General features: G+C 42.7%; 1 protein-coding gene across 5 annotated transcripts in view; it reads right to left on the reverse strand.

Moving 5' to 3' along the window:
- Positions 1 to 24,631, reverse strand: part of FBXL2 (F-box and leucine rich repeat protein 2) — a 123,908-nt gene extending 99,277 nt beyond the window's left edge. For 4 of the 5 annotated variants that reach the window (XR_013345301.1, XM_077811106.1, XM_077811104.1 and 1 more), the window contains exons 1-2: positions 24,544 to 24,631; positions 17,261 to 17,355 (exon numbers count right to left, since the gene is read on the reverse strand). Coding sequence is in view for 4 of the 5 variants with exons in the window: in XM_077811106.1 (XP_077667232.1) it covers positions 17,261 to 17,272 (12 nt within the window). In the remaining variant the exon portion in view is untranslated. The remainder of the gene's footprint in view (positions 1 to 17,260; positions 17,356 to 24,543) is intronic. The other variant, XM_077811105.1, reaches the window with a different exon arrangement.
- Between the last annotated feature and the right edge of the window lie 200 nt (positions 24,632 to 24,831).

Here is a 24,831-nt window from a genome sequence, read left to right on the forward strand (position 1 = left end):
TTGATTATTTCTAACCATCAGGTCACTGCTGTTGGGTGGTTATTTTCAGCTCCTTGCACTGAAACACTATAGACCTCAGATATCAGTGCCTGAGCTGCTTTATTGCTTCAGAAGCCTTGAGATTAAATACACATATGTCAGTGTCATTTTTTAGCCGCTAACGTGGTAAGTAGCCCATAACACATAATCATCTACTAATTTGTATTATAGCAGCATTTAAAAGAACCAAACAAGACTCAGGCCCTATTAGGCTAGGTGTAGTTCATACAGATAGTAAGAAATAATCCTTGCAGCAAAGAACTTAATATAAATAGACAAGACAGTCAAAGAGTGAGAGAAAAAGTATTATTCCTGTCTTACAGATGGGGAACTGAAGCACAGAGAAAACCTGAGAACTGAATCCAGATCGCCTGATTTACAGTCTGGGGCCTTAACTACACCACCACTTCATAATTCTATATCTGCAAAATTCTTCCAGAAGAACTGTAACACCAAAGAAGAATGAGGCTGAAAGAATGACACTTCTTGTTATGTAGGATAGAACCACCAATTTACATATATGTGCCACTATTTTGTTGTATGCAAACCCTGACATTTATTTACCCTTTAACCTAATAATTCCCCACATGTCCATTAATATGGGCACACACTTCTTTTATGCAAATGCATGGCATTTAAGTAAATAAGGCATCAGAATATTAATACATATTTAAAGCAGCTAAAACACATGGCTCAGTACTTCAGCAATTTTTAATTCTCCATCACTTTCTGTATCAAAAAGCCATATCATTATTAAAGACATACTACAAATTTGGGGAACTAAGCAATTCCTCTTTTAGATCTTAAAAATCTAAAACTGCATTCAAAATTTCTGGCAATGCTGCAAGGAAAAAATACGTATGAGATGGATTTTTTAAAATTTACAGATAGATTGACAAATTGTACATCACATTTCAGCCCAATCTATGGTGGCCAAGACATTAATCTTCAGGAATCCTGGTTTATAATGGAAATCAAGTTGGGCCATTGGTTTTTGGGAGGGGGGTGAGGGGGTGAGAGAACCTGGATTTGTGCAGGAAATGGCCCAACTTGATTATCATGCACATTGTGTAGAGAGTTGTCACTTTGGATGGGCTATCACCAGCAGGAGAGTGAATTTGTGTGGGGGGGTGGAGGGTGAGAAAACCTGGATTTGTGCTGGAAATGGCCCAACTTGATGATCACTTTAGATAAGCTATTACCAGCAGGACAGTGGGGTGGGAGGAGGTATTGTTTCATATTCTCTGTGTGTATATAAAGTCTGCTGCAGTTTCCACGGTATGCATCCGATGAAGTGAGCTGTAGCTCACGAAAGCTCATGCTCAAATAAATTGGTTAGTCTCTAAGGTGCCACAAGTACTCCTTTTCTTTTTGCGAATACAGACTAACACGGCTGTTACTCTGAAACCTTTAAAAGACAGTTTTTTAAAGAAAGCCAAAACTACCTACAAAATTACTCTTGCAGTTTGTGGTGTCAGGATCGTGCAGCATCACCTTTAATGTTTCAAAATTTTCATATGTAATAGTTAACTGTTGTATAACAGGAATACAAAAAAATTAAGTAAGAAAAAAAGTAACTTTTACAAACTTCAGCTGATATAGATCCCTCAGTCTTCTTCATTCTGTATACAGACATTAAAAACCATGAACTAAATAGAGGCACCACTGGTTACATGGCTCATTACAACCATTTGCAACGTGCACTACTGCCTGATAACCATTAATTGCCCAGTTCATTTTAAGTGGTCACCTACAGTATGCATGATCCCCCTGCACTTAACAATCTGTCCCAACTTGAATTTAGCTTAACCACTCTGGTTAACTTCCCCAGACCTGAAGAAGAGCTCTGTGAAGCTCGAATTTCTAAGAGCCTTTGGATGAATAACATCTGGTCCTGCCAAATTGATAAATTAACTGTAATCAATTTGAATCAGAGATAACCCCGCTGATATGACCAGGTAAAGAGTGGAGTTGTCAATTGTGATAGAGAAAGTATGGAGAAGAGAAGGGGCACCGAGTCACTGATATTGAGATGACATTAGACTACAGGAGCAGAAGTCACCCACCGGGCGGGGCATGTAGGGAAGGAGACTGATCAGTTGTGGTGGGTGGGAGAGAGACAGGGAAGGAGGGGCAAAAGGATCTATCCAAAGCATGGCTGAAAGAGCAGTTGTGAAGTTACGAACAAAACTAGGGAAGGGTCAGTGTAGTAGAAACCAAAGGAGACAGGATATTGAAATTAAATGCATAAACTTCCCTTCCCCTGCTATTGACATAACAGCAAACATGATAGCAAATCACTTAAATGTTAAATATTCCAGTATGTTAACAGCATCAAATCTATGAGGTAGTCACAAGTAGGATAAGCATTGCAATGCAATAAGCTGTTTGCATTTTGAGTGTCCCGACAACTGCCTATTTTAGTAGAAGGGTATATTATTTCATATTTATAGGGACACTATCATACTGAATTTTTAAAAATAAGTATTTAAATAGAGCACCCTATAAATAGTATGTACTGAAAATCCTCTTTAAAATGGTTAAGTATTCTTTTGTTGATGTTCAGAACTGCAACAAACATGCTGCAGAACCTCTCTCTGCTCTCTCCCCTCCATTTCTGTGCACTTGTCAGATTGCTGCCTGTTCTAATTGTGCTTTGCTGCTGGTGAATTACCACTTTCAGATACTAACAAGAGAGTAGATTAGCTCCCCCAAAGGCAGTTCATGAGAGTGATTAAATTAACCAATAATAGCATAGTGAAACCGTCTATACACAAAGTTGGCAAACAGATAAAAAAAGAAAGCATTTTTCTTTACTATACATTAGAAATCAGACACCATGGATCCCCACTTGAACCTGACAAGTAAATGATGCAGCAGATTTAGGCAGAGAAGCAGAATCATTTACTGCCATTCTGAATAATATTAATAAACAGATAGATTCATAGATATTAAGGTCAGAAGGGACCATTATGATCATCTAGTCCGACCTTCTGCACAACGCAGGCCACAGAATCTCTCCTGCGAAAAACCTCTCACCTATGTCTGAGCTATTGAAGTCCTCAAATCGTGGTTTAAAGACTTCAAGGAGCAGAGAATCCTGCAGCAAGTGACCCGTGCCCCATGCTACAGAGGAAGGCGAAAAACCTCCAGGGCCTCTTCCAATCTGCCCTGGAGGAAAATTCCTTCCCGACCCCAAATATGGCGATCAGCTAAACCCTGAGCATATGGGCAAGATTCACCAGCCAGATACCCAGGAAAGAATTTTCTGTAGTAACTCAGATCCCACCCCATCTAACATCCCATCACAGGCCATTTGGCCTATTTACCATGAATATTTAAAGATCAATTAATTACCAAAATCATGTTATCCCATCATACCATCTCCTCCATAAACTTAACAAATTTAATCTTAAAGCCAGATAGGTCTTTTGCCCCCACTGCTTCCCTTGGAAGGCTATTCCAAAATAAATGTAACAGCATCCAGGCTTCAACAGGAGTGCTGGTCAAGAGAACAGACATATAATCTGATTGCTTATACTGAAAACAGAATTGTAGTAATTTATACCAAACCCGAACAGTTGAGAGCATGATGAAATCTCATTACAACTAAATGAGAATATATGATAAAAGCTTCTTGCATAAACAATAAGAAAAAAAATATGGAAAACAAGACAACCTCTAACACCAGCACCATGTGAAAAAAATTCAGGCTGATAGCCTTTCAAAGATAGTGGAGACAAATAACTTGTCATTTTTAAAAAAAGAAAAGGAGTACTTGTGGCACCTTAGAGACTAACAAATTTATTTGAGCATAAGCTTTCGTGAACTACAGCTCCTTTTCTTTTTGCGAATACAGACTAACACGGCTGCTACTCTGAAACTTGTCATTTTTAGTGGAATGGGTACCACAGCTCTTTAAGTTAAACATTATGGAGGACAGTATATAATATATAAGAGAGCCAGCAAGTGGATGAGTATGCATCATATGTCAAAGGAAGGTGCACAGGTAAGATAAGGACCTGGACATCAGCCTATTCTTTTCACACACTGAAATTTACATAAAAAATGGTGGTTGGCTGCAGCTGAAAACCTGCAAGGCACTGTCTACTTCTACAACCAACACAAAAGACAAAAATATTAATTCCTGAATCATAGTTCTAGCAACCAAGTAAAAACAAAGCATCATGCACACTTTCTTATTCATTTATAAGAATCTCCCAAGCCCTACAAACCCATTCCCTGCCAGACTCATTAGTTTGGTCTTGGGCAAACAGTACTTATTTGGGGAAAAGGAGCCTGCCACTAAATTGCTGATTAAACAATTCCAGCTTCAAAACAAGTTTGACACGTCTAGTCTTACCCTTAGGCCATGTCTACACTACAAAGTTAAGTCAACTGCATGTAAGTCCACATCGAGCCTCCAATTTAAGCAAGTCGATTTTGGATGTCAACATTACTCATTGTGTCCGCAAAGTGCATCCTCACTACCAGGGCTTGCATCGACGCACGGAGCACTGCACTGTGGGTAGCTATCCCATAGTGCACGTAGCCAAGTGGAATTTTGGGTTGGGCTTGCAATGCCTTATGGGACCAAAACATAGGCACGGGTGGTTATGGGAACATGGCGTTAGCCTCCCATGATGCACTTACCTCCCTCCCTGAAATCAAGGGCAAACAAACCAAGCCTTTTTCACACCTTTTTTTGTAAGCCTGGATTATCCGCGTGGACACCATAGCATGAAAAGCATGGACCCTGCTCAGTTGTACGCTGTTGTTGTGAGCATTACAAACACCTCGAGCCTTATCCTGCAATATTTACACAGCTAATACAGGAGCCACCACATGGAACTATGTGATGCCACGCAGGCAGCCCTCCTGGAAGACAGAGCAGAGCAATTCGCAGTTGCTGGTGACATCACCTTGACATGGTTGAGTGCCATTTCTGGGCCCATGAAACAAGCACTGACTGGTGGGACCGCATCGTTATGCAGCTATGGGATGACAAGCAGGGGCTGCACACCTTTCGAATACATAAGGCCACTTTCCAGGAACTCTGTGAAGAGCTTTCCCCAGCCCTGAAGTGCAGCTATACTAAAATGAGAGCTGCTCTGACAGTGGAAAAGCGAGTGGCGATAGCTCTGTGGAAGCTACCAGACTGCTACCCATCAGCGGGACATCAATTTGGAGTGGGTAAATCTACCGTGGGATCTGTTGTGATCCAAGTTTTCATGGCCATCAACAGACTTCTGCAAAGAGGGTAGTGAAACTCTGGGCAACATGCAGGACATAGGGAACTCATCACAGCAAAAACATCCACTAACTGTGGTGGGGCGATAGATGGAATACATATCCCTGTCTTGGCACCAGACCACTTTGTTAAAGAGCATATAAACCGAAAGGGGTACTTCTCAATGGTGTTGCAAGCATTGGTGGATCACAGGGGCATTTCACCAACATCAATATTGGATGGTCAGAAAAGGTGCATGATGAGTGCATTTTTAGGAACAAAGATCTTCAGAAAGCTGCAACCAGGGACTTTCTTTTTCAGACTGCAAAATAACCATTGGTGACATTGAAATGCCAATCATGATCCCCAGAGACCCAGCCCAACCCTTGCTCTGATGGTTCATGAAGCTGTACAAAGGCAGCCTGGACAGCAGTAAGGACCCGTTCAACCATAGGCCGAGCAAGTGCAGCATGATAGTGGAATGTGCCTTTGGACATTTAAAAGGTTGCTGGCATTGTTTGCTTTCTCAGTTAGACTTCAGTGAAAGCAACATCCCCATTGTTATTGCTATCTGCTGCGTGCTCCATAACATCTATAAGGCAAAGGGAGAAAAATTTCTGCCAGGGTGGGTGGTTGAGGCAGATTGCCTGGCAGCCAATTTTGAGCAGCCAGACACCAGGGCAATAAGAAGAGCACATCGAGGGGCTCTGCGTCTCCATGTGGCTTTGAAAAACAGTTTCAGCAATGAGCCAGAGTAATGTGATACTTATCTGTGTTGTTCCTTACCAAACTGTCCCCTCTATTGCATTTTCCTCCCTGTAAACTCCACCCCGATCAACCACTGTGTGTTCAATTAATAAAGAGCCTTTTCTCCTCAATCCATTAGGATTTACTATGCACACAAACACACAGAGACTAGCAAAGAAGACTAAAATAACCTGGGGCAAAAGGACTGATAACACTGGGGGGGAAGGAAGGACAAGGACAGCTTGCTTACAGATGCACTGCAATAACAAAGGTGTGGGAATGGGCACCTTCTGGTCCTTGGACCCTCCCCTGCTATTGAGTGCAAGGGATAGCGAACTTTCCCCCCACCTCACAGAACGTTTCGGGGAGGAGGATGTAGAACTGGGCGATGATGGCATCAGGTCCAGCATAGGCTGCAGAGGGACTCTAGCATCCAGCAGCTGCCTTTCTTGAACCTCAAGCAGACGCCTCAACATGTCTGATTGCTCCTTCATAATCTGCAGAATCTCTTCCCATGTGGCATACTCTTGTTCCCTGCATGTTCTCCTGTCCCTGTCCACGTCCAGGTTGTCGGACAGTATAATCCTCCATACTCTGAGCTCCATCTTGTCACTCTCGAAGGCACACACTAACTCATTGAACATGTCCTCCCAAGTCTTCTTTTTCTGCCTTCTAATCTCAAAAAGTCTCTGTCCCGGTGTATGGAGGATGCATCAACAGACAAGGTTTCAGCTGCAAGGAATGCAACTCGCAAGGGTAGCATTGACAGTGCATACATTGTTTCTGATGCACAGTTAATATTTTTAATTAAAAAAAACACCCCTCAGTACACTTCACTGCAAGCCACAGCGTAATCACAACTGCTGGTTATTGGAAGAGTCACTTTGCTGCTCTAGCCATGGTGAGTAAGGCAACGAGGCATGGGCAAGAGGTCTTCTGCTGCTGCTTTTGTGAAAACATCCTTGCAATCAAAGGCTGGAACTTGAGAAAAGCCCCCTTTCCCCTGGATGGTGCTTGAGGACAGGCACCAGCATAAAGCCCCCCAAATAGTTCATTTTTTACAGAAGCAGCACTGGGTTTGGGGGGGTGGGGACGGAGACAAACAGGAAGCCGCTACCACAGCCCCCCCCCTTTTTTTTTTAAATGCTGCTTGCAATACGCAGTGATCCCTTCCAACCACAACCATGGCATATTTGGGAAAGCGTGGTTGTGTGACCCAGATTTCACCAAACGGGGCCAATTACTTGTTGAATTGTTTGTGGTTTAAGGGCTAGCAATGAAGACTTTCCCCGTTTCCCCTAGGTGATTCTGTGTGATATCACTCTCCTGAGGGTAACAGAAGCTGCAAGGGAGCAGATGCTGCAAGCGTCTGGGTACAGACCTGGTCCTTATCCTGCAATAGTGTGTGTTGCAATGATGCCAACAGAATTAATACTGGAGTGGCGTGGGAAAGTGTCCTACCATGGTGGACGAAATAAGGCAGCCCTTCATGAAATCTTCCTAGAGATCTCCAAGGAGGATTCCTGGGTCATCTCTGTGCACATAAACAGTCTTTTTTGAAGAGCACCCTCTGCGTAGCTGGAGTGCCAACAATACCCACTACACCTACTTTTTTGTTCAGATTTAACATAAAAAATAATAGCACATAACCCCTACAGCTTGATTGGAAATGTGTATTCATCAGATGTGTCTTCCCCGGCATCACGCTCCGCTGCCAACTGCTCCTGTGAAGGGATGGGCTCCAGGGTTAAAAACAGTTCTTGGCTGTCGAGGAGGATCGATCCTCCATTTACCTGCCTCAGATTCTCCTCCTCCTCTTCCTTGTCAACAATGTCCTCATTGTTGCTCAAGATTGCCTGGGGTTCTTGGGAGGTATCCACAGATCATTTTGGGGTAGTGGTAAGGTCGCTGCCAAGAATCGCATGCAGCTCCTCATAAAAGCAGCACATCTGTGGGGCAGAACCAGAACGACTGTTGGCCTCTGTTGTCTTCTGGTACGCTTGCCAAAGCTCCTTTATTTTCATGAGGCACTGCTGAGTCTCCCTAGTGTAGCCCTTCTCCCCCTTGCCCTGTGCAATCTTGGCATAGATATAAGGTTTCTTCTGCTGGATTGGAGCTCTCCCTGCACAGACTCTTCTCCCCACACAGCAATAAGTTCCACTATCTCCTGTGTACTCCATGCTGGAGCGTGTTTGCGGCCTTAAGTCTCCATGATCAGCTGTGCTGGCAAGCTCTCCACACTGATCAAACAGGAAATGAAAATTCAAAAGTTCCTGGGTCTTTAACAGGGGAGCTACTATTTCCTGTGTACCTGGCTGACGTGCAGTGGAGTTCAAAGTGCTCTCCAGAGCAGTCATAGCGGAACACTATGGGACACCTCCTGGAGGCCAATTTCATTCAAATTACACAACACAGTGTTTACACTATCCCCATGTCAACCCATGGGTGTCGAATCAAGCACTATGCCTCTTGCAGAGGTGGCGTACAGAAGTCGACTTTACAGGCCACTTAGGTCGGCAGAAGGGACTCAGTAGTGTAGATACATAAATTATTAGATCGATTTAACGCGGCTTACGTCGACCTAAGTTTTTAGTGTAGACCTGGCCTTAGACTCAGATTAGTTGCCTTGTAAGCCATAAACATTTAGTCAGATTTACAAATATCTTCTTTTTCGTACCCGTTATGACAATATTTTATATAGTTTTTATTTTTTTTCATGATGTCAGGGCTCCCTCCCCACTCTGAACTCTGGGGTACAGATGTGGGGACCCACATGAAAGACCCCCTAAGCTTATTTCTACCAGCTTAGGTTAAAAACTTCCCCAAGGCACAAATCCTTCCTTGTCCTTGGATGGTACTGCTGCCACCACCAAGTGAGCGAGACAAAGATTCAGGAAAAGGACCACTTGGAGTTCCTGTTTCCCCAAAATATCCCCCCAAGTCCCTTCACCCCCTTTCCTGGGGAGGCTTGAGAATCATATACCAACCAAATAGGTAAACAAGGTGAACACAGACCAGATCCTTGGGTTTTTAGGACACTAAAAACCAATCAGGTTCTTAAAAGCAGAACTTTATTATAAAGAAAAAAGTAAAAGAAGCACCTCTGTAAAATCAGGATGGCAGGTAATTTTACAGGATAATAAGATTTAGAACACAGAGGATTCCCCTCTAGGCAAAACTTCAAAGTTACAAAAAACAAGAATAAACCTCCCTCTTAGCACAGGGAAAATTCACAAGCTAAAACAAAAGATAATCTAACGCATTTCCTGGCCTTTGCTTACAATTACCGCAATTTTAGATGTATCATTTCAGTAGAAGCTGGATTACTTGCTTGGTCTCTCTCTTTGTCTCGAGAGGGAACACACAGAAAGCAAACAAAACCTCCGCCCTGCCCCTCCCAGATTTGAAAGTATCGTCTTTCCCCATTGGTCCTTCTGGTCAGGTGCCAACTAGGTTAATGGAACTGATTAACCCTTACAGGTAAGTGATTCTGTACCTCTGGCCAGGAGGGATTTGATGTTACTGCATATATAAAGGTTGTTACCCTTCCCTTTATATGTATGACACATGGCATCAGTATTATTGTTTAAATCAGGTGTTCAGATACTCTGGTGATGAATACAGTATAAATACCTAACAGTAACCACAATTATCTACTGCTACCAGAGCTCAAGAAAGCTCTTTCTTCAGTTCTACTCAAAATGCATACCACTCAGATTATCAAATTATTTTAGAACATGTAAAACACCCACAGTAAACAAGACCAGATGTCCCCCTAGACTCTCTTTTCCTGTATAGTGGAAAGAAGGTTATTGTACTTATAATACCAGATTATCCAAATGTATTGGGAGGAGGCGGCAATCAGAAACTATTGATAATCAGAATTTCAGATAAATTTAAACATTCTGTGGAGAGGGGGTGCGAGTGTTAGGAAAGGGGGGCCCACACCTGGCGTCTGGCGGAGGTGGGGATGCGAGTGTCTGGGCTAGGGGGTGCCCCGTGGCTGGACTCTTGAGGGGCAGGGGTAGGGAGTACATGAGAGTGTCTGGACTGGGGGGGCCCCACGGCTGGGATCTGGAGGGTAGGGGGTGCATGCGAGTATCTGGACTGGAGGGCGCCAAGCAGCTGGGCTCTGGGGGGCAGGGAAGGGGTGTCCGGCCCCCTACTGGGCTCTAGGTGGGGTTGAGGACAGAGAAACAGGAACTGGGTTGTCGTGGGGTTTTCCTTAACTTTCTATTCCTGGAGGAATTATTTTGTGTCTGTACTGTTACAGACATAGTTGTTGGGACATATTTTGAAATAAATTACCAAAATAACTGAAACTGGTGTGAATATACAGTTATTTTGACAAATAAAATATGCAGAATTTTAAAATACTGTGCGCATAATTTTTTGGCGCAGAATTCCCCTAGTAGTATATGTATACATCTTTGCAGACAAGAGCTGCTGCAGGTACATACCAAACTGTGGACAATGAGGGATAATTGAATCTTCATGACTGCTCGACAAATATGCTAAGAGAGTTTGTTGGGAGAAGACACTTCCTCCTCTGGTCTTGGGGGAGAGAGGAGAGGAGGGCTGGCAGAGTGGAAAGTTACTGAAACACAGAACAAAGAAAGCTAGGTGTTGGAAGGAAGTTTGGGCAGGAGGAAGGGAAGGAAGAGCATGCACAGACAGCCAAAGTGAGAGGAAGTGAGCTGGGGGAGAAGACTCCATGTTTCAACACACAAACCATGCTCTGCAGCAGAAGGATCTGAACAACCCAGAGGATCGAGCCTCCATCCCAAAGCATGCTCTGGAATGGTGTGAAAACAGGTAGGGAAGTGTGTATAGGGTTTATTATTTTGTATGGACCTGTGTATATCTCAGCCTACTAAAGAGCAATAATGTGTTAGACTCTGGGCATAGAATGTGCTGTATGCTTTACACTTACCACAGGCCTCCTGAGAGTGTTAAAAGTTAACCCAGAATGTTCACACCTTTGGGTGGAGTTCTGGGAGAGGGTGTGTTTAGGTTACAAGGGAGTCAGGCTAGGGAGCAGGACCACTGGTTCCAGCACTCAGGAACAGATGCTTTAACAGAGTAATCTTGGTGCAGAGAGGGAAGAACTACTAGATATAGCAGTCATCTTAACTTGCTCTAGATATCTAAAAGTTATTTAAACAGCACCATAATTCATTTAAACTGCAAAGGAAGGGCTTATTTAGCACGTTAGCCTTGTACACATTGATATCAGCTGAAGAGGCATGAAACAATCATACTGAAAGTTATATACATTTTTCACCATTACTGTGTTAACTTTTCAGGAGAGAGCTGTGAATAATTAGGTAACTGATTCAAAAGCAGTCTAGGTCAGTAATAAGCAATATTTAGTACCATTTGACTGTTTGGTGGCCTACGTGTTTCAGTTGTGGACCTCAGACCTGTTCCTAGTACTACAGAATCCACATCAGTACTGTGTTACCAATATTTTAAACAATGGGCTCTCAAAAAATTTTCCCGTAACCTATAAATCTACTCTCTCTCTCATAAACAAGGAGGGAGGCAAAATAAGTGGGCATATGTTTAATATAGGACATAGCATACTGGATCAGACCAGTGGCCCATCTCATCCAGTATCCTGTCTCCAGAGACCAACATAATAACTCTGCAGTCAGCATATGTGAAATAATCTGTCCCCACACAAAGATTTCAACTTGATGTCTAATAATTAGGGATTTGTTTAAGCCCTAAAACACAAGTTTTAAAGTTACTGTCGTTACTTATGATTGTCATAGTTTCAGGGTTAAGTGCATCTTTGACACAAACACCCCAGGTCTTCCTTGAAGGCACCCACTTAAGGTTTTGGGCTTCCCAGCCATCACCTCTCTGGGGGTAGAAACCCATTTCTTTCCTCCTTCAGACCAGGGGTTTAGGCTTGCAATCCTTCTGCACTTCAATACGAGTTTGAAGCAGGTCTGACCTGGTATCAGCACCTGTGGTTATCTCTTTCTCCAAGGGCTAGCATAGTGTACACCAATTACCAACCAGTCTTCAAAGCATATTACATGTATTCTTAGGGCAAAAGCATTACAAAGAAAACACCTAAAAACCTACATGCATTCTGAAAGATTACCAGAGGTCATCTCTAAGTCCAATGTAGGACTCTGGTAGATATCAGTCTTTCAAATCCCAAAACTGAGTTTGCCCCCTTGATTACAAGTTCATATCAGTGTTTAGATCAGGAACCAGACACCAACTGGACAATTCAGCTATTTCTTTATACAGTTCAGGCTGCTGATGTCCAGTCTCCAGGAACAGGTAATCACTAGTCAATGGCCCTATCCTCAGGATGGAGCTTCAAGATGCTGGGTTTTTGCATAACTGCAGTTGTGTAATTTGCATAAACTAGTCCCTAGGGATTTCTCAGAAAACCCATTTTATACTTATTACTCCGGAAGTCCATGTTTCTCTTGCACATTTAAATATAGTAGTTGAACTTACACTCTGAGTTCTCACATCTGTTGCAATGTGATTTTTGGATATTTTTAATATCTATGTAAATATCCAATTGTTTTTTGAATGGTGTTAAGTTCTTGGTTTCAATGACTTCCTCTGGCATTGAGAGCCACAGTTTAATTACATGTTTGTGGGAAAGTATTTTGTATTATCTGTTTTGAATTTCCCACTTTTTAATTTAATCCAATGTCCCCTTGTTCTTGCATTACTCTTCTACTCTTGTATTGCTCGTGTTTAATACTTGCTGAAATGTTTACACATTATTCCTGAAAAACAACAAGTACAAATTTCAGTACAAGTAATCTGCTGTGTGCTGGCAGAGATTAAAGGGACATCTGAACCTGGAAAGTTTATTTACATGTTTTGTTTTGCTTTAAACAAATGACCCTTAAGATTATGACTGAAAAAATAGACTAAAAATAACTCTTCAATTTTTTTTTTGTTTACACAAAGTGCTGTTAAGTGCAGGAGTTTTGTTGATGGTCAGTTGTACCCATCTCATGTAAACAGCATGCCTCCATACATTTCTAATGCACAGCTCTGGGGATGAGGCAGCTCACATGCAATTCAACTTGACAGTCCCTATAAGGTCAAGGCAGCAACAGGGAAGGGGCAGAATCCCTCCCACAGAAGATTTTTTGAAAAATAGCTTATTACATTTCAGAAGCAAAGAGCATATATTCTTCAAAAATATTTTTTCTGAGCCCCAGATATAAAAGTGTCATTCGTTACAGGGATGATTCTGCACTATCCAGAGAACGACTGAACCCCAGAAGCAGACAAGTCATCCCAACTGTCCCTTAGGTTTCAGAAGAAGCTTCTCTGACCACACTCTAAAACATCACTGATCCACTTTACAAACTCACCACTGTAACTCACATCCTTGTTGATACTGAAAGCAAGGATTGAACTGGTAGTGTCCTATTACTCTTACCCCTAGAGGCGGTCCTTTCAGAACAGGAATCTGAATGAGCAGGGTAGTGTGAACCTTGCACTCCCACAACCCATGGTTGTGACATTATCTGATTATAATGATCTACATGGTCATATTTTATGATCATTGTTATATAATTGCAACATCTCTTGTACAAAGTATGTCATGTAAGGTGTCAATGAAAAGTTATGATTTGCTGAATATGATTGTATGCATGTATCATTTTTGTATCTGAAGTTATGAATATTGACTATGTACCTGCATTTCAAATATGTTTGTTCCTGTGGTAATACCCACAAGGTAATTTACAAACAGTCTAGGCAGCACATTGTGAATGGAGTATTCAAGTTAATGGCCCATTAACAAACACAATGGGCCATAGTAGAAGCCTATCCCCACTTAATGGGCTTTCCTGTGGAGGATTCTAGCTAAAATATGGGTAATGGCTCTGCTATGACTCATTGAAGCATGCAAGGACATGTGACTAGATCATGTGATACTGAACTCCATCTCATGCCTGTACTTTTCCACAAACTGTGCTGAGGGCTTTGCTTGGAACAATGAGTTTCCCTCCACATGACAAAAGCTAAAAGGCACGGGAAACAACTCCATTTTGCCTCTTTCCTGTTCTGATCTCTGGACTATGGACTCATACTAATGGGAGCACTCTAACCAAATGACTGAGGACCTTCCACTCATCTGAAGCAATCAGAGACTTAACTTGAGCCAGCAGTTTATGCATCACTGCTTCAATCCTGATCTAATAACTTTGCAATTGTTGTATGTATTTGAGTCCCTTAACCAATTTTAGCTCTCACTTTTTTCTTCTTATAAATAAACCTTTAGATATTAGATACTAAAGGATTGGCATCAACATGATTATTGGGTCAGATCTGAGTTATATATTGACCTGGGTATGTGGCTGCTCCTTTGAGAGCAGAACCCCCCTTGGTTGATGAAATTGGTTTTAAATAACCACCCATCATTAAGTCGTGTCTCTAAAGAGGCTGGCTAACAAGTCAGAAATTCAATGTGGTGAAATAGAAGTTTACTTTTGTTGCTGGTTTGGTATATCTTATGGAAGAATAACCACCAGTTTTGGGTTGTTCCTGCCCTCTTTCTTAGCAGTTTGTCCTGAATTTGGTATTCTCAGTTGTGACCCACTGAAGCACAGTCACAACGGTATACTCATTCTACCTATAATATAATGGCCCTCAGTTACAAGGGCACCTTTTCATAATCACAGAGAAATCACAAAATAGAAATTCTGACTGACATCACTGGGAGCAGGATCAGACTCAAGCTTTCAAAAAATATTTTTAAAACACTCCAACAAAGGTAAGAAATTGAGAATTGGAGGAAATGCACAACTTTTATGTAACTTTCTACACAGTTGACCTTTGTCTAATTCCAAGGCTCTGAATGGTAGAAATAAAAGATCCTAGTTATTCTTGCCCTAACCCCAATATAAATACAGACAAGTTTCAGAATTGCAAGCACACTAAAATATTATATCCCTTTACATTTGACTAGCATTCCTATTCCACAGCAAACTGAAGTCATAAAATGGAAGGAGATTTTTTCCTTAGTGAAGCTCTGACCTCAGTATCAGCCTCTAAGGCTGTCTACGCGACAGAGGTTTTTTGACAAAAGTTATGTCGACTATCAAAAAGCGCTATAATTTTATCATTGTATGTTCACATTACGCTCTCTGTTGGCAGAGCATGTCCACACTTGGTGCTCTAGCATCGACAGTGAGAGCAGTGCACTGTGGGTACCTATCCCAGTGTGCTACTTGCCACCTTCTGCAGCTAGGACTTGTGGGAAGACAGAGTGGATCGCAGCACATTATGGATGTTGAGTCAACATCCTATGATGCATATTTTCTGTCCCAGCATTCCACAGTCTGATTTTTTTTAAAGCATTTTTCAATGGCCCCTGTTTATGGTGTGCCTGCCATCTCTGTGTGAAAGGATGGATCCTGCACTGCTCTCTACTGTTGTGGTCACTGTTATTAACACATCACAGATGGTAATGCAAATCATGAGCTACCAATCTTACCAGGAATCAGAGTTGCCTGACCTGCTTTGTGTGATGGAAAGAAGCAACACCAGATTACTTTTGGCATTCATGGAGCAGCTGCACACAGTGGACATCGCTTTTGGGCTCAGAAAACAAGCACTGAGTGGTGGGATTGCATTGCTATGCAGGTCTGGGATGACGAGCAGCAGCTTCAGAACTTTTGAATGCAGAAAGCCACCTTCCTGTAACTGTGTGCGGAACTCACCCCAGCCCTGAGGCACAAGGACACCAAAATGAGAGCTGCCCTCTCAATGAAGAAGCATATAGAGATCACTGTGTGGAAGCTGGCAACCCCAGACTGCTACCAGTCCGTCACGAATCAGTTTGGAGTCAGGAAGTCAACTGTGGGGGCTGCATTAACACAAGAGTGCAGCGCCATTAATCACATTCTGCTAATCACACGACTCTCTGCAAAATGCTCTGAAACAGTGGATGGCTTTGCGGAAATGGGATTCCGTAACTGCAGCAGGGCAACATATGGAATGCATAGTCCAATTTTGGCCCTGGACCATTTTGTGACAGAATACATCAATAGAAAGGGGCACTTCTCCATGGTATTGTAGGTGCTTGTGGATCACACGGGTGTTTCACGGATATCAATGTGGGGTGGTCTTTGAAGGTGCATGATGCACACGTCTTCAAGAACATTGGCCTCTACAGAAAGCTGCAAGCAAGGGACTTTCTTTCCAGACCAAAAGATTACACTGGGGGGGATGTTGAAATGTCCATAGTGATCTTGGGATACGCAGCATACCCCTTACTCCCACGGCTCATGAAGTCTTACAGGGAAACCTGGACATTAGCAAGGAGTGCTTCAACAACAGGTTGAGTAGGTGCAGAATGACTGTGGAATGTGCCTTTGGCAGATTAAAAATGTGCTGGTGCTGCCTTCATGCGGGTTAGATCTAAGTGAGGAAAACGCTTCAATGGTCATAGCTGCATGCTCCATAATCTTTAGGAGGCTAAGGGTGAAAAGTTTGCCCTGAGTGGAGCTCCAAGGCATATCACCTGGCTGCTGATTTCGAGCAGCCTAATACAAGGGCTATTAGAGGGGCACAAGGAGGAGCAATTCGAATCAGGGAGGCTTTGAGGCAACATTCTTACAATGAGCACCCGTACTCTGCTTTTTCTATACAGCAGTCTGCCATGCATCATTAAGCTCAGTCATCTTATTTGGCCTAGCACTTGTGATGATTCCTGACTGGGATTTGTAGTAAGCAAATTATTAGAATCCATGTATATGTTACCAGCAGCAGCAATCACTACATGTAGGACACAAATAAAGATTGGTTATCTTTCAGAGAGTTTGTTTTTATTAAACACCAATTAACTCACACGAAAGGGTTGGTGGGAATGGAGGTAAGAGTGCTGAGCAGTGGAGGCTCTCATAGCTGTGCATAAATCCAGCTATCATTTTGGAAGGTGTCTCAAGGGCTGGAGTGAACAGGATATCGAGATGTTCGGGGAAGTTGCAAGGAATGTATGGGAGGAGTTTGGGGAGGGCATGGAAAACAGTTCTGTATAGGCTGAAAGGGGAGGGGGTGGGGGGCGAGCATGCATCTATTCTGCCTGGAGTGTGATTAGGGATTTCAACATCTCTGTTTGCTCCTCTATCACTTATCTGCTCATGGGCCTTTCAAATGCACTCCTCACTATACTTTCTATCCCGTCTTTCCATTTCTCTCAATTCCATGGTGCTCTCTTTTTTCTAACTCGGAGGATTGGAGCACCTTTCTGAACATGTTCTCCTTGCTCTGTCTTGGTTGCTTCCTTATCTGGCAGAGGCGCTCTGCCAGTGTGCAGGGGGTTCCCTTGAAGGCCACATCTGCAGAAGCACAAGAAAATTCACAGAAGCATGATTGTTAGTTCACTCAGAGCACTGAATCATTACAGTAAAATACACCTCTTAACTTATCACTTTCTCTCCGTCCCTTGGCGTGCACACATCTCAACGAACACCCTAAACTCTCACAGATCTTGGGAGACAGACCAGTCCTCGCTTACAGACAGCCCCCACAACCTGAAGCAAATACTCACTAGCAACCACACACCACACAACAAACACACTAACCAAGGAACCTATCCTTGCAACAAAGCCCGATGCCAACTCTGTCCACATATTTATTCAAGTGACATCATCATAGGACCTAACCACATTAGCCACACCATCATGGGGCTCGTTCACCTGCACATCTACCAATGTGATATATGCCATCATATGCCAGCAATGCCCCTCTGCCATGTACACTGGCCAAACCGGATGTCTCTACGCAAAAGAATAAATGGACACAAATGTGACATCAGGAATCATAACATTCAAAAACCCGTAGGAGAACACTTCAACCTCTCTGACCACTCAGTAAAAGATTTAAGGGTGGCAATTTTGCAACAGAAAAGCTTCAAAAACAGACTCCAACAAGAAACTGCTGATCTTGAATTAATATGCAAACTGATACCATTAACTTGGGTTTGAATAGAGACTGGGAGTGGCTGGGTCATTACACATATTGAATCTATTTCCTTAAGTTAAGTATCCTCACACCCTTCTTGTCAACTGTCTAAATGGGCCATCTTGATTATCACTACAAAAGGTTTTTTCTCCTACTGATAATAGCTCATCTTAACTAATTAGCCTCTCACAGTTTGTACGGTAACTTCCAACTTATGTGTATGTATGTATATGTATATCTTACTATATGTTCCATTCTATGCATCCGATGAAGAGGGCTGTAGCCCATGAAAGCTTACGCTCTAATAAATTTGTTAGTCTCTAAGGTGCCACAAGTACTCCTGTCCTTTTTGCGGATACAGACTAACACGGCTTCTACTCTGAACCCTAAACATGGTGAGTTTGGCCTGGGTGGGCATTCAAAATGGGGCAAGGGTGTTAGTGACGCTTTCAGGGGATCAGTAAAAGCAACTGGGGACAATATTTTAAATTCTGCCACCATTTTCCACAGGCAGGGGTCACTGAAGCTGATCTCACTCCCAAGGATGAGCAAAGATACATCTACTGCACGTGTCTGGGTTCAGACCCAGTCCCTATGCTGCTCGCCTGTGTGCTGCTTTGGTCCCTGCACAAGCGATTGCAGAGTGGCACAGGAAAGTTTCCTACAATGGGGGAAGGAGCAAAGCAGCTTTCCCAAGGAACCTTCAGCAAAGGATCACCAAGTACCCCCAGGAAAGTTTCCTAGAGATCTCTCTGGAGGGTTCCCGTGAAATCTCAGTGTGCATCAATACACAGTTCACCACACTGCTTAGCTGCGCAGGGAAATGTGGAGCACACTGAAACACAGCTAGTCTTGTAAATTTCTATCCCTTCCTTCACCCATTTCTACAGTATTCAGAGGAAAGGACAGCTGTACGCCATGTAACCAAACAGCATCAACTCAAAAAGATTACTTACCGGGGTCTCCGCTCCTGCATCATGCTTGCTGGAGACTGAGTGGTGGGACTGGCTACACCCCTCCGGAGTAAAAGAGAGTTCCTGACTCACGTGGTACCGGACCACCCTGCAGTGGGCTCCACAACGTCCTCCAACTCCATCTCCTTGTCCACAACTTCATCCTTGGGGTTAGGTCCACTGTCCTCTGCCTCTAATCCCACCAAAGTATCCATGGGCCTCTTGGAGGTAGAGGTGGGATCATTGCAGAGGATGGCGTCCAGCTCCTTGTAGAAGCGGCAGCTCTTGGGTGCAGCAGCGGAGTGATGGTTTGCCTCTCTTGCCTTCTGGTATGCCTGGCTCAGCTCCTTTATCTTTGCTATGCACTGCACCGTGTCCAAATCATAGCCCTTCTCACACAAGCCACAAGAAATCTGCCCATAGGTATTGAAGTTCCTACAGCTGGAGCGGAGCTGGGACTGAACAGCCTCCTTTTCCCATATACCCAGCAGATCCAACAACTCTGCAGTGGTCTAAGTTTGCCACATGGAGCTGCCGTGGCCAGCTGGGAAGATACGACATGAGCTCTCCAGGCCAAGCAAACAGGAAGTGAAATTTCAAAAATTCCCAAGCCTTTAAAGGGGGGGTGGATGCTTGTTTGCCCAGCTGCAGGGCAGCAGAGTTCAAACTGCTGACCAGAGTGGTCAGGATGGGCATTGTGGGACACCTCCTGTAGCTATTTACAGCGACAAAACCATGCACGGTGTCTACACTGGCACTTTGTGGACAAAACTTTCTTGCAAAAAGCTCTCTCTCTCTCATTGAGGTAGTTTTATTTTGTTGGCAAAACAGGAGAGTTTTGTCACCAAAAGTGGCATTGCAGCTTGTACACCTCCACTGTTCTGGCATCAAAGCTTTCTTTTGTCAAAAAATCTGTAGGGTAGACAAAGCCTAAGGCCATGTCTACATTACAGTAGCAGCACTATGGTGCTGCAACAGTGCTGCTGTAGCATGGATGCTTTCTACATCGAGAGAAAATGTTTTCCATTGATGTAGGCAATCCACCTCCCAAAGAAGCAGTAGCTATGTTGGCAGAAGACTCTTAATCTAGCTGCATCTATAGTGGGGTTATATCCACCTAACTACATCACATGGGGCATAAACTTTTCACAGCCCTGACTCATGTAGCTGAGTTGATCTACTTTTCAGGTGTAAACCAGACCTTAGAGACAGAAGTCTGGAATACTGACTGAGTTTAGCAATTATGCAGAGCTGCTGATGGCTGCTTATTGATTTAGATTTTCAGGACAGAACTGGTTAGCCAGTTTATCACTAATCAAATCCAACAGAGAAAAAAAACTTCTTGTTTCAATCTGAAACAGGATAGGAAAAAAAAAAAAAAACCACTGGAGCAGGAAATATTTTTCCACAATCAAGAAGCATCTTTTCACAGAAATTCAGAAAGTGATATTTAAAGCCTTGTGTACTCCCACACAGTTTTTTTCCTAAAGGCAAGTGTACTGTAGACAACGATGGGAGGTGACATAACCACATGAGGAGTCAGGGTGACAATAAAAAACAAGTTGCACCCTGAACCTTAAGAAGTGTTCAAAAAATTAAAAAGTAATATAAATTCAAAGTGGCACTTGGCAACTGTTGGATTACTCTATTGTAAAGCAGAAGAAAACACAAAACTGTCCTTTGTAAATTTTGGTCCTTACCTGTGTCTTGATTGGGCTTTTACCTTTCCTTGTGCTCCAAAGAAAGAATGGAGGAATCTGATTTTAGCCCCTCTCTAGTAATGGCCAGAACTCTGCTGGGAGCATTATTATCTAGAATCAGGAAATGCCCTACAGTAGAGCTCCAATAAACATACTGAAAGCCTGTGTTTTCTTTTAAAGGGATTATGCTGATCTGACATTGTCAATCAACTCCTGAGAAACCATACCCTGAAGTAAGTTAGTACTCAGAGCAGCATTCAGTATTTAACTTATAACAGCATGTTATTCAAGTGAGCGGTCTTCCACACTGGAGCACCTTCATGCCTCCCAATAAGGTGACATACGTTAAGGTCAAACTCCATGTATAAAAATGATAACTTTTATTCCAGATTTAGGGTTAGATTCCACAGCCACTGAACTCTGGAAGCCATTAAAATAATTTTGTTATTGATTTAAAAGCAGCAATTCTGGCAGAGAAGTCATATTCACTAAGAGAGAGAGCGTATATATAAACTCACACACTTGCTATGCATATATTCTAATATATTCCCCCCCAAAACAAAACACAAATCGTATCTTTAAAGCACATATCTAATAGCAAAAAATTTAGTCCCAATGTACAAACACACTCAACTGTTTTATAGTTCTTTAAATCAAAGATATATCTTAATGGGCTGTTTGTTTTATTTGGGGAAGGACAAGGAATCTACCAAAAACGAGTCGTAAATTACAAATCTGTTTTAATTTCCTATTTCAGCTTTTAAAATGGGATATTATTCTCAAATTATAACAAAACCTCAACAATTTCCCATTTTACAGTATTTGGTTTGATTTTGGCAACAGCAATTTGTTAATGTTTTGAATCTTTTTAGATTCAGCTGATTAAATTGAAGTCACACTAACTGCAATTAATGATTTTGATCATCTAATAATCAAGCAAGGGTTGCATGATTCTAGAACCTCTCTTGCATCTGTTATCAGATTCCATTAGTTTGATTTTCTATTCTGACCAATAATGATAAATTGAGTAGACTAAAATTAAAAACTTGTGTACACCTGAATCTGGATTTCAAATATTTGAAGATATTTCCATTGACCGTTCAAGAAACTTTATAAGTACAAAATGAATACTTGTTATGGTATCTAGTTTCAGAAGCAATCTGCACCAGAATGCTGTTCACAGGGACTATAATAATCAAATCCCAAGGATCAAAAATAGTCTAACATCAACTTCAGCTGCATGAAAACATGCCATTTGCACATCCTCTCACATTCATAGCATTTTACAATACTGAGCAATGGATCAGAGAGCATGCTTTGTTCTTCATAAACTATCAATAAAATATTGCACTCTTTAAAAGAGAACTTTTTAAAATATCACTAAACTCCAACTTTGCATGAGTTAAAACAGGAAAGCTGGATTACGTCACTATTTCAGATGACAACTGGAAAAATCAGTTTTACAAAATGCGTAAGTACTCTCAGAACAGGGAAATTAATTTTAAATAGGAAATAAAAAGGTTATTAGAAACAAACAGATGTGGCATTTCACTAGAGAATGAAATTAGAAATCTATGAGAAATATGTATTGTAAGGAATGTACATGAACTGAGTGGCTAATTGGCTGAAAGAGCTCCAAGATGAATCATTATGAAAAAACTCACTAATTATGAAATCCATCTCACTCAACTCTTTGTTATCTTCCTTTTCTGTATCCAAAAACTCACATGAACAAGGGCAGAATTATTGTACATCTAGTTAACAAGTTATACCAAGTTATTGACTTTTAGTTCACAAAGCACCTGAAAGACTGCTAATATTCACCACTTGAGTGATCTAAGATTACCATTCAAAACAACACTGCTATAATTCTGAAATTAGTGTTGTTTTTCTAGACCAAGCTAAAAGAGCTGCTGTGTATCAGTGGAAATCTGACTCTGGCTCTCATTTAAAAAAAAAAAACACACAGGTTTCCACATTTAGCAGCCCTACCTTATCTCAGACTAACTCTAAAGGCACTTCTATAGCCCTAATTTACTTCCCTTTTACTATTTTGCAGGGAACATCATTGTTTCATCATTTTAACACCTGGTGTTAACTGGTCAACATAATTTCTTGCTCATTCGATTTAACAGCAAACTATTGAAATTATGCAGATCTGAAAGAAAGTGGGGAAACAACAGCCTTACTTGTTATAATCTTTATAAAGAGAATGGTCCATGTAAAAGTGTTCACACAGTGAATATTGGAAAATTAAAAACAATATGTTCCATTCATTAATAGACCTTTTTCATTAGCCTTCCAATTAAAAGTATGGGGCTGTCCAACAACTAGACTCAAATTAGAACAGCAAGAGGGCTTATCTAGCATCATTAACTTGATTTCACCTGTGAACTACATTGCCTGTTTACTTTCCAAATCACATGTCTGTTGCAATGAGACTGCAAAAAACTTTTAATTAGAACCTCTACCACCAGCAAAGAGGGAAAATCCCTTACGACATTCTTCAAAGAAAGTCTATAATTGAATCTCAGTAGCTAGAAGGCATCTACTTACACAATACATTCATTTATACAATGTTAACATTTTATTTTCAAAATCTTAGTTTTCCCTACATTTAGAAGATGAGTTGTGCCTATTTTAGACTTATTTGGAAGCACTCCATCAATGCAGCTCCTCTGTTGGAAGTGATAATGGAAACACCAGTGTAGACAGGACACATTTTTGGAGGGGGAAGTGGAAGGGGTGCACATCAGGTCATCGAATACTGCTCTTAGCAGCACTACATGAAATGGTGGGAAAAGTGTCAGCAAACATCTGAAGTCTGTCTGGTGGTGGTGTAATGGAGATTTCCAAATCAAACCTAGCGTAAAGAAGGCCTCCACAATTAACTGTTTTCCTCCCAGAAACAAAAATGATTACACAGAAGAACAGTGTACTGCAGCCAAAGGAAATCTCCTTTTTTCCCCAATAGCTTTTTATTTTTTGTTTCTTTTAAATGAATACACATTTAAAATGTACAGACTAGTAGCAGGGTTGGAGAGAAGGAAGAGAGGATGGAAATGCTTGGGTGTGGAGGAAAAGGAAAGAAACCTTTCACCAGTTATCACTAACTAAAAGCCCTACAGAGAATCAAAGGCAACAACACACAAGATACATCCACACCTCTCTTCTTCCTAGAGCTCCTCCTACCATTTATATTTTTCACACATATGAGGACATTACAGGATTATATACAACCTCTGTGTATATACCACATTTGATTAAACCTGTAAAGATCTCTCGTTATGCAACCTTCTGCCTTAGAAGATAAGAGTATCCTCAAGTATATCAAAGAATGGCAGAGTTTTGCTCCCCTTCAACAGGAAGCAACCACAGTGAAAACAACTGAGGTTCGGGATCCCTTCCAGGAGTCAGTGGAAAAGGGCTTCATACTCACACCTTCCTCCTCAAACACAGGGATACATACCACAGTGCACACAGCCCTCCCAGGACATAAACATACTCCCATTCCCTTCCCTCCTACTCACTTACCGCAACCCCTTCTCACTCACCCCTGGCTCCTCCCCTCCAACACCACTCAGCCTTCCCCCCACACGGCGCCCCTCCCCGCCACACCCCTCAGCCTTCTCCCCCTGCACTGTACCCCTCCCCCCACCTCCCCTCAGCTTTCCCCTCCCACCTCCCCCACACGCCTCAGCCTTCCCCCCTGCACTGTACCCCTCCCCCCTCAGCCTTCCCTTTTGCACCACCCCCCACACGCCTCAGCCTTCCCCCTCGCACCGCACACCCCACCCTTCAGCCTTCCCCTCCCGCCTTCCCCCTCGCACCGCACCCCTCCCCCCAACACTGAGCCTTCCCCCCAGCCAGGGCGCTCGAGTCGCGGAGTGGGGGGAGGGAAGACACTCACCATGGCAGACGCACTACGGCGGGGCCGGTTGTCCTGGTGACAACGAGCCCAGAGCAGCCACTGCCAGGTGCAGAGTCTGCGCGCGCAGCCGAACCCAGTGGGCGAGCCTAGTGGGGCACGTGACCGGGAACACCCCTGCTGATTCGGCCCATCCCCTTCACGTGACCCGAAGGGGCGGAGAGGGGAAGGGAGAGAGGGGTGGGGTCGGGGTGTCACGTGTCCACATCAGAGGTCACGTATCCGCGGGGAGGCGGAGCCCGAGGGAGTTGGGCGGGGCGGGAGAGGACA

Source organism: Eretmochelys imbricata, chromosome 2 (assembly GCF_965152235.1).
Source record: "Eretmochelys imbricata isolate rEreImb1 chromosome 2, rEreImb1.hap1, whole genome shotgun sequence".
Classification (NCBI taxonomy): Eukaryota; Metazoa; Chordata; order Testudines; family Cheloniidae; genus Eretmochelys; species Eretmochelys imbricata.